The 10,649-nt window shown below is 44.1% G+C and overlaps 1 protein-coding gene across 1 annotated transcript; it reads right to left on the minus strand.

Annotated features, from left to right (window-relative positions):
• Positions 1 to 513: 513 nt before the first annotated feature.
• PRDX1 (peroxiredoxin 1) lies at positions 514 to 7,771 on the minus strand. Its single transcript, XM_054638755.2, has 6 exons — positions 7,622 to 7,771; positions 4,728 to 4,844; positions 3,756 to 3,909; positions 3,367 to 3,489; positions 2,434 to 2,564; positions 514 to 895 (listed from the first exon to the last, which is right to left on the minus strand). Exons 2-6 carry the CDS (start codon positions 4,831 to 4,833, stop codon positions 810 to 812), a joined length of 600 nt encoding a protein of 199 aa, XP_054494730.1. The 5' UTR covers positions 4,834 to 4,844; positions 7,622 to 7,771; the 3' UTR covers positions 514 to 809.
• Between the last annotated feature and the right edge of the window lie 2,878 nt (positions 7,772 to 10,649).

Genomic DNA, 10,649 nt, shown 5'->3' on the forward strand with positions numbered 1-10,649 from the left:
GCTCATTACCCAAGTCCTCAGCTTTGAAGTTTAGCCCTATCACAAGCCACACTGAACTATGAAGATACACAGCAGTCACAGCTTTGGTATAACTTAGGGCCAGTCATGTGCTCTGAGTTTTACATAATCACTTGAAATACAAAGATTAAAGACAAGGCTGAGCACACCTGAATACCGGATTTTATAATGTCACCCTTTTGATCCAGATCATATGACTACAATCTAATGGATAACTGGTGTATTATCACCCCCATGACATGTAATAGGAAAGACTGTGGATGAATGTGCCCAGAGTTTAAGCCTGACAGCCTGATCCTCCATCCAGCCAAGTCATGAAGAGCGTGAGGAGTACTTTATTACTTCAACATGCAAACCAAGTCTTTTTCTCTCCATTCTAACGGAGCTGTAGTAAAAGGCCTTTATGACTCAAGACATCTACAGAAAGCTTTCAGAAGTGCAGCCTGCACTGCTCCCAGGTCTCCTGATGACTACATACAAGAACAGTAGACAGTGTGCTCTTTTCACAAGTTTAATAGAGTTACAAAAGGATAGCACTGCTCTATGTAACACATGGCTAACCACAGACACGGCATTGTCACTAAGGTCAACAGGGCTTGATGTACAGATACTGATCGTTAGGATTTGCTATGAAGGTACTGTCAACAGGACAAACTTTCCTTCAAGTAAAAAAGTTACTGTTTAGAACTATAACATGATCCCTTGACTCAGATGCAATGACTTAATCAAAGTTCAGTAACTGATACTTGCTCTTTACGTAAGGCATACTAGTTTCCACTCAGGCTGAATGTTTATTTCTGCTTGGCGAAATACTCTTTACTTTTCTGAACATCAGGCTTGATTGTGTCACTCCCAGGCTTCCAGCCAGCAGGGCACACTGAAATGATAAGAATGTTTAAGTCTTACCAGCAGTTCCTGCAGAACATGTTTTACAAAACATTAAAGCAAAGTAGCAACTCAGAACATGTACAGATCTTTGCAACATACAGGCAGTGCATTCAATGTCAGATGATGCTTTGTTTTGCTTGTTTGTATTTCTTTACTGGGCAGTAACACCCAGACCAGGTTTCTGCCCAGGCACAGTGGGCCCTTTACACAAGCACCTCTCCCAGCCCCACTTAAAAGCTTCTGGGAAGTTTGATAGCAAAGGTAACACCAACTCCAGCAGCCAGGTCAGAAAGGCTCTAACACCACACTTCACTTATCTCCTTGGATCCAGTCAAGTCTGTATTCCCCTTATCTTTAATCCACTCTGGTCCAGCCCTGCAGCTGAATGGGGCAGGGGAAAAAGCGTTCAACTGTCACTGGTTCCCCTACATGGCTATCAAAAAGCCACCATATGATGAAGAGGTTATATGGTCTCAAACTTCTAGCAGCTCCTTGAGCAGCATTTTTTGAACAGTATTCCTTCTTTACTGTCATGGAATGCTGGATGCTAGCTCCACTCAGGACTGGCAATTTTAGCCACAGGATGCTCAGCTTCTGAGTGTTGCTACACATCTTACTCTGGTCTGTCCTGATTTAGATGTGACTGCAGTCCTAAAGTTCTAAAGGAAAACCTTTTGCCAGGTTTTGACTACTCAAAAGTACAGTAAACCCCTAAAGACTTAATTTGCATGACATGTGACCCCTCCATCATCAAATGCTTGATATGTCTCCTCACTAACATATATTTATATGCCACAGTCACGAGAGCAGCTCATTTTAATAAAACCTGCCACTGATTTACCACTTCTGAAGCACAGTGAGTATGACCAGCAGCAACACATGTCATCAGTTAATGACAACTGAAGACTACTAACACCTGCTTAGCAATTTTGAATTTCTCTAACTTGGTTCTAACTTTTTATCCGCGGTGTCCTTTTTTTCTTTCACACTTGCAGAAAAGCTAGCAGTATCAAACACCTTATTCTGCCTGAACTATGGGACAGAGACTCTCATCCATTTTACCCTCACTATATATTGACAGAAAGATCAGTAGACTTTCAGGAATTTAAGTAGTTTGTCTAACAGGCTGCATAAAACACTACATTACCAAATCTGAGAGCAGAATCTAAATCAAGCTTACTCTTACAGGCTAAGTTACTACATGTTCTTAATTTCTGTCTCAAGTATGTTCTGTGTCTAATTGAAAGAGGCAACTTCTATGTGCTGGACAAGACATCTATCACCAAATTGATTTAGGTGAAATCTCAGCATGAGCAAGTACTCAAGGGATAAATAATTGGAATAGGATAAAGCATTATGGTGTCCTTCAACAAGCAGATTTACAGAACCAGCTGCACTTCAACAGTCACAATTACCTGCAGTGCACAGATTGATACATGTACTTTGTACCTTTCAGTGACCCTTGATTTAATCTGCCTAGTTAATACTGCTCTTTAGAGAAAACATGAAATTGAAAAGCTCTCTTACCTTCTCCATGTTTATCTGTAAACTGGAAGGCCTGGACAAGTCTGAGGGTTTCATCAACAGAGCGGCCAACAGGAAGATCATTGATTGTAATCTGCCTCAAGATCCCCTTCTCATCAATTATGAACAGACCCCTAAAAACAAACAAAAACCAGCCCTGAAATTAAGCACAGCTTTTGAAAGGCTGATTAGACTGACATGGGTTTCAAAACCTCAGGTTCACTATTTGATTATGGCACTGTTTGTACCATTTACTGTGACCTTTTCCTAGCAACTAACACCTTGGTGCAGGCACAGCAATGAAACAGTAGCAGCTGTAAACCCAACAGGAACTAGGAGGGCCAGGAGGCAAGTCAAAGCACTGACACAGGAAGATACTACTCAAGGAAGATACTAGTAGGGAAAAAAAAGGAAGAGAAACCCAAGGGAAAAACTCAAGGAGAGACATTCTCACATTAAAAAAAACCTCACTACACACTGTTCTCAAAAAGACAACGAACAACAGCTCATCAGTCCTCCAACATCAGGTTAGGAGTTAGCAGAAGCTCAGCTCCCTCGGCAACTTTTATGAAGAGCAGACTAAAGACTTGGGGTTTAATTAATCTGCACTTTGATCACTAGATTAAATACCTGTAATCATGTTCATGAGTATGCAGGTCTTGCATTATCACTGTTTGCAGCTCACCTGCATGAGTCTCCTGCATTGAGCAGCAGGCAGTCAAAGGGAATTTAACTTAAAAGCACAGGAAACCTAAGCACCACAGAGAACCAGGGACCATCTCCCCTTGCAGAAGTGTCTGACAGCCTGCAGGAGCTCACACCTACAACAGCCAATAGCTTCAGCTGGCTGCAGGTGTTCAAGTGTACACAAGCTCTGTGTTCATGTCCATGGATTGCAACATAACTTTATCAGCTCTTTCACCTCTGGCACATTACCTGTATGCAATACCTTCATCCTCCTTCAGCACTCCATAGTCTTTGGCAATGGCACGTTTTGTGTCAGAAACCAGGGGGATTTTCATAGTGCCCAAACCTCCCTGCTTCTTAGGAGTGTTGACCCTAAAAGAAGGAAAGTTTACACGTTAAAAACATGGGCAGCTCAGAATGAGGGCTCAAGGTACAACAGAAACAGATCCTTTCTGCAATATCACACTCAATCTGCCATGCAGCAACAAAAGAACAGATGCCCAGTATGCTCAGCTCTGTTCAGCAGCACCTGGCACTACCAATACTTACCAAGTGCCTTTGAATACACTCAGGACTCAGTTCCTGCAAGAACTGAGGCCAGGCAGAACAATTTGTTGGGTTAAAAGGCCGATTCTTACCAGGCAAGGTGACAGAAGTGAGAGTCAACAGAAGCTCCAATCACTTCACAGTTGATTTTCTTGAATTCATCAGCTCTGTCACTGTAGGCAATGATTTCAGTTGGACAGACAAAAGTGAAGTCCAGGGGGTAGAAGAAGAACACAACATATTTTCCTAGAAAAGCAGTACAAGCAGTTAATCTGTTAGGTTTTTAAGAAAAAAACAAACAAACAAACCCCACCAAAATAGAGGAAAAATCCTAAACAACCACCTTAAAACCCCACCCAACTGAACTCCCCAAACCCAGACTGTCAAATTTAACAGGGAATGCTTGTCTCTTGGGTCTACTCCCATAGGCCTGCCCCAAGTACAGCTCTGGATGTGCTACACCAGAAAACCCCTAACAGGGAAATGCCACAGACCTGAAAGGCTACCAGCCAAGGAGACATTTTAATAGGTGAGTAGTTTATACTGACTCATCACCCTGATGTAGCCTGCAGCATCATTAGAATTGTATTTCTAAAGCCATCAACCTGAGTACTTGATTACTTCAGGCTTTCCCTTTGCTTTCAGTGAAGGTTTTGTTTGACAAAGCAAACATATTGCCAGCACTCTAGAGAAAGGGACTTTGTGGGTTAGATGAAAGAATTTACTTTCCATCGACAAAGGTGAGACAGAAGATGCTGCTGTTCCACAGTTTGGAAACATTACATCAGCCTCACTATGACTCAGGGCAACGAGCCTGAAGCAAGGTAACAGTTCAGAGGACTTTTATGCTCACTGGTAACAGTTATCACAGCTGGGACACTCAGTCATGCTGCTGACAGCCTTCTAAGCATACTGCAGCCACCACTGCACAAGTTCTGATCTTCAGTCCTCTGCCAAGAAGTGGTCACTATAATTTCAAAGCCAAACCAAGATGCGCATTCAGATACCTCCAGTCCTTCCTATGACCAGCCTATCTGTGTAATTAGAGAAGTACATGAAATTACCTTTGTAGTCAGAGAGTTTGATGTCTTTGAATTGTCCATCTGGCATTACAGCCGTGGCAGTAAAGTCAGGAGCTGGTTTTCCAATGAAAGCCTTTCCTGAAGACATCTTGATTTAACCTAGACAGGAGTGAACACCAATACAGTTTAGATGGTAGTACATTTGCACCTGGAAGTAAGGATTTATTCAAAGCATTTTATCAATCTAGATTAAACACCAAAGACATTTATCAGCACTCGGTCTTGCAGCAAGGCTTAAGTGTTAAATGAGTTTTATCACCTGGGTAGTTGAGCCACTATAGAGACTGCCAGCACTTCAAAATATATGGCTCATGGCCTCCTAAAGATGCAGTAATGGTTATCTAACCATTAACAGCTCAGAGTCTGGGAAATTGCTAGCCTAGAGCTTTACTAGTACTCAGAAAACCATATCACCATGGTGGAGTAGAAAGTCTGGTTTTTAGACCTTTCAATAAGAAGAGCTTTGTTCAATTTTACAAGGGAACTTAAGGCCTCAAACTTGAGCTTCCTGTTCATTCTGAAAGAAAGTAACTTCTGTTAATCCCCAGGGAATATTGCTCTGCATAACTACACTTTACCCTTTTGAACAATTCAACTCTTTTCTATTTGCAACCAGAAAGACTCTTGGCACACATGGAAATCACATTCTATGTTAATTACAATTTCACCAAGTCTAAATCAGTACAGCCAGGTTGCTTCCCCTTTAAGTCTATTGAAAAAGAATAAAAGGGTACACAAGGACAAGAGCATGCTCCTTTCTGGCTGTCTGCCCCAAAAGCTTGTCATCTGTAATTCATCCTGTGCAGTATTACTGCTCGGTCTGGGAGTGCAGAATAACTCCTTAGACTTCCAGAGCATAATCTTTCAAACAGGCAACTCTACAAACCTAATTTCTGCAGATCACAAAATATTCTTACAAGTTATTTCACTTTGTTCTACACACTGCAGCACTGGTTGCCTCAGAGATAAAAAACACCTCTAAGGTTAGCATGAGTCTCATGTTGCTAAGGAAAGCCAAGAGCCAAGGATTGTTCCAAGTTGTGCCTGCAAGGCACCAAGTCTGTTCTAAAAAAGGTTGAGAGCACCTCATTTCTTGGCTCCCTCCCCCTTGCCAGCCACTTTTTTCCTGGAGAACTAGCCCACAAGTCAAATACTTAGCTTTGAACCCACACCTAACCTTTTTAGCAATGGTTTTGCTTTTGGAAGTTTCTCTCACAAACCCTGACAGCAATGATCCACCTCTCAGTTTTAATTTTCAGAAGTGCCCACACATTCGGCATTTCTAACTGTGCAACAAAGCTCCTTATCGCCATGTTCATTCAAGGGTTTTTAGTCTTTAACTGCAACAGACTGGGAGAGAATGTGGTGGCCAGGACTAGAGATCATTTGTAGGATGCAGTGAAGCCACCTGGCAGGAGGACATCAAGAATCCCATACCCACAAATGCAGCTGTGGTTCCCAAAGTGCAATTCTGCAAGAGGGAGAGGGGACCAGCAACTGCACAGTATTTACCTGAGATGCCTCCAACTAGCAAGTTTTATCTTATAAGCAAGAGATGCTCGGCCTGGACTGCATGACCCACATTTTTATCACTGAATTACATTATTTTCTGTTATCCAAGCTCAAGGTCATCCTTTTGCTCAGTACTATGCCAGTCCTTCTATATTTGTTCCATCAGCAATCCTCTGGAGTACTTCACTAGGTATTCAAGGTCAGACTGCTCTTTGATACTTCCCCTTTCTAAATTACAAGTTACTGCCCCTTTCTCTGGTAACACTAAAATCTTTTTAGTATTTGCAGGAGACCTCGGTTGCCTCACACTTCAAGAGAACCATGTGCTTTCCTCAGAGCACCCGCTGTGACCTGCCAACCCTTCTGCTACTCCTTGTGGGGTCAGCGCGTGTTCTGCTCGGATTTTTAGCCACAGCATTTCCTAACGCGCAGAGGAGCAGACCACAGAATCATTGTTACTTCCTTTCATTCCGGAGGAAAGTACAATGAGCACCTTAAATCAAATACACTCGAATCCGGCCAGAGTATCTTTGTTGCTCATAGCCGCCGACGGCCTCAATTATCTTTAAACTGCAATTATAATGAGCCAGGCCTGCTCTCTTGAACGAGCTATTTCATACCTTTAGGGTGGCTTGAACAAAAGCGAAAGGCCGTTTCAAAATGCACCATCAACCTTCCACTCCCACCTTCAGACCGTCACAAAAATGCGGTCAGGCCACCGCAGCCGCGGTCGGGGTGCGGTACCGAACCGCGGGCATCGCGCACGGACCGCGGCACGCGTGGCGCCCAAGGGGCTCCGAGCCGACCTCCGAGCCTTCCCCCGCCCACATCGCCCCTACACCGCTCTGGGACAGGGGAAGCCGCCCCCTGCATGTCCCCGAGCCAGCGCTCGGGTTTGGGTTTTTTTAAGGCTTAGAAGCGAGATGCAGCCTCGCTTGTCGGGGGAAGGAGCCGCTCGGCTCCCTGCAGGCGCTCTGAGCGCTCCCCGCGCGGGCCCTCCCCGCGGCTCCTCCCCGCGCAGCGCTGATAAAGGCCCGAGCGTTGGAAGGACTTATCTGCTCGCTCTGCCCGCCAAAAAAAGGCCAAACCAACACCAGGGAAAACTGAGCCGCTGCTGGGGGCAGCCGCAGCAGCGCAGCGCGATTCCTCGGGAGCGGGACGCGGGGAGAAAGGGCTCGCCCTACGCGCCTCGCTCAAGGGCGCATCTGCGCAGAGGGGGAGGGGAAAACGAACAAAAAACCCACCCAAAACAGTAACAAAACCCACATAAAAATAAAATGAAATGTAAAAAAAAAAAACCCAAAAAACAAAAAAACCAAACACTGTGCAAAGCCCCCAGCAGCCCCGCGGCCCCGCACACTCACTCGGAGCGCAGACCCGGTCCCGCAGACGCAATAGCAGCGGCTCGGCTCAGCTCGGCCCGGAGTGCCGCAGCCCCGCCGCGCCGCCCCCTTTATAGCAGCGCGGATCTCGCGAGCGGACGCGGCGGGGAGGGGAGGGCGGCAGCGCCTGCAAGGGCAGCATGACTTGGCAGATCCGGGGCTATCGGGGTGCGAGTGAACGCAGATCATTCCCTGGAGAGAGCCCCGGGAAGTGCCGTGGAAATATCCAATGCCGCGGTTATAAACGATTGATGGCCTTGGTGCACGAAGCGATGGCATTTTTACTGCCTTAATTGACCTAGCTATGATTATTTGAAGTCCTCAGAGGGTACGCAGGACTTTGAGAGAGAGTAAGGGGCGACTGGCATGCCATTCATGTGAATTAAGTATTGGCCATTGACAGAAGTAAAACGGAACCGCTCACAAGCAGAGCAATGTGTGTTCGCAGTGTTACAGAGGTGCGGTGACAGATCTCCATCCTCTCGCTCTGTACTACCCACTGCCCCCTCTCCCTGATACTCGTTCCCAAGGCTTTCATTGATTCTTCTCCATCAATGGGAACACCGATCCCAGTCATGCAAGTCAGCAAAAGAAAGATGAAAACTAAGTTTAAAGTGCAACCGTTGAGCTTCAGTGGTAGGATGGAAGCCCTTGGAAGATACAGTTACTTCAGGGAGTTTTGCATCATTCAGTAGTGAAGCTGCTCCTGAGGAACGTGTAACCTCAGTGATTCCGCCATGAGCACCATCTTTGAATCCAAGAGTGAAGAAGCAGTTTGGTACTTTTTAAGGGCCAAATTCTGAATTTAAATGTGAAAGCTTTATTAAATAATGAATACTGAAAGCCATTTTGCCATATCAAGGACAAAAATGCTTGCTTCTGTCAAAAGTGATAAATGTGGTCACCAACTGATTTTTACTCATCTGGTTTGCAGTTTACAGTTTTGTTTCTTATACCTGTTAAAACTTGATTATAAATTGTAATGAGTAGAAAACCACAAAGGATTAACAAACTTTAAATGTTTATAATCAAGATCACTGTGTAGTGTTGCTGGGTGACCATACTCATGTGGTGGTTCACCCAGAGGTGACTCATTTTGGGATCAGGTGAAATTAATCCTTAAATAATGAAAGCAAATAACATGCATATATGGACTCAGGAAAAAATCTGCACTCACTTTCATGCAACTAACTTATCTACTTCTATTGCTATAGATAGCTTAATCTTTTACAGGAAGAAGTTTACTTTCTTAACATCAGTGTTCTCATGAGAATTGAGGTCTATATGTTGAGACATGTATGTACTTCCCCATCACCTCAGGACAATGAACCTGTGAACAGATTAACCCCTGAAAGGTCAGGCAGTCCTAATCAAAACATCCAGAACAATGTTGTCCCACTGCAACTCCAGCATGTTTACCAATGGACAAAGCAGTAATGACTTTCTCATGGTTTCTGACTCCTTTAATGCTTGTTATGTTCATTTCTCTTACTTTCAGATGCACAATATACCCACTATGCTCTGCAGGCTGTTCCAGGTTTGTGCTGTAAGCATTGCCTTTCCATTCATATGTCTGTGGCCTCATTACTTTTGATTAATTTCTGAGCTTGTCTTTCCAGACGTCAGTTTTTGGGGGTTTTGGAATAATAAGTTGTCGAGGCCACTCCTTGTTCAGCGAGCACCTGGGTTTCTGTAGTCTTTCTCAACCTTTAGATGTAGGATGCTACTTAGATGAAAACAATTGTGTTTTCCAGGAAAGAAAGGGCATGTCTACCCCCACAGGTGCTGGAAGGATGGAGTTCTCTCCCCACAGCAGTGTAATTGTGCTCTTGTGTTCTGCTAAAATAGCTGCCAGACAGGATCAGCTTGTACCTGATTAGCATGGAGCATCAGAGCCCAGCGCAGGCCTCTCTGCACCCATCCACTCAGACAGGGACACAATAAGTACTTCATCTTTCAACAAAGAGGAGCTGGCAGGCCCTGCAGTGCCAGAGCAGTGAAACTACCCAAACTGGGAGCCAAACTAGCTTTCACATCCATCATTTTGATCACAGTATCTCCCATGTATCTTAGTTGGGAATGTGCCCCTGATGTGCAAAACAAATGCCCTGCTGTGTGTAAAAAGAAAGGCAAAGAAACTGGACCTGTTTCAGAACATTACCACACATTTGAGTTTCCATGCATTTGAGAATGGTTTTGTATAAGAGTATCAAAGATTTCCAGAATAAGATAAACTTAGCTGGAATAGTAATGGATTTGGCAACACTGGGCATGCCCCTGGAGCACACAGCAGAGGTAGTCCCTGCATGCCCTCAAAAGCCAGCTCATTGGCACACCCTACACATGCCCTGTGGAGTTCATCACTGCATGTGCCAAAAGCCCACTGAGTCCTGACTGTACCAAACCTCCTACATACACATGGCACTACCAGAGGCACAGTCAGAGTGAGACCTGGCCATGTGGGGACAATTTAATTTAATATGACAAGTTCCATGGGGCATTTATGCACCAGTAGCTGGTGCACAATTATTTTAATGAAAACAACTGCATGTCATTAAATATAAAATACACATATTATCTTTCCTTGTTTGAATCAAGTGAAGATTCTATTTCTAGGTCAAAATTACCTCTTCTCTGCATATTTTTTGAAATTAGCAGGCTATTACTCTATGTTTGGATAACCACTGCTTTTTGATGACAAAATGTTTTAGTCTTCTTTACCTTTTCTCTTTTGCTCCCCTATTACATTACTGGAGGCTGAGGTATGTTAAAGTTTTCGTATGTGAGATTTACATAATTCAAGCATCTTCTTTTGCTTGAAGACTGTGGATTTTCAAATGGATATGATTGCCAGGGTCTTCATAAAAATAAATCAAACTCAGCAGTGATTCCTCCCCCTTCATTCTTTCATTTCCTGCTTCCTGTTATTTATAATTGTTGCCTTGTCCTTGCACTTTTCTTCCACTTTCCTTTATTTCGTCAAAACAGGCTGTGCAACAGAAAAATCTGG

This window comes from Agelaius phoeniceus, chromosome 8, assembly GCF_051311805.1.
Source record: "Agelaius phoeniceus isolate bAgePho1 chromosome 8, bAgePho1.hap1, whole genome shotgun sequence".
Lineage (NCBI taxonomy): Eukaryota > Metazoa > Chordata > Aves > Passeriformes > Icteridae > Agelaius > Agelaius phoeniceus.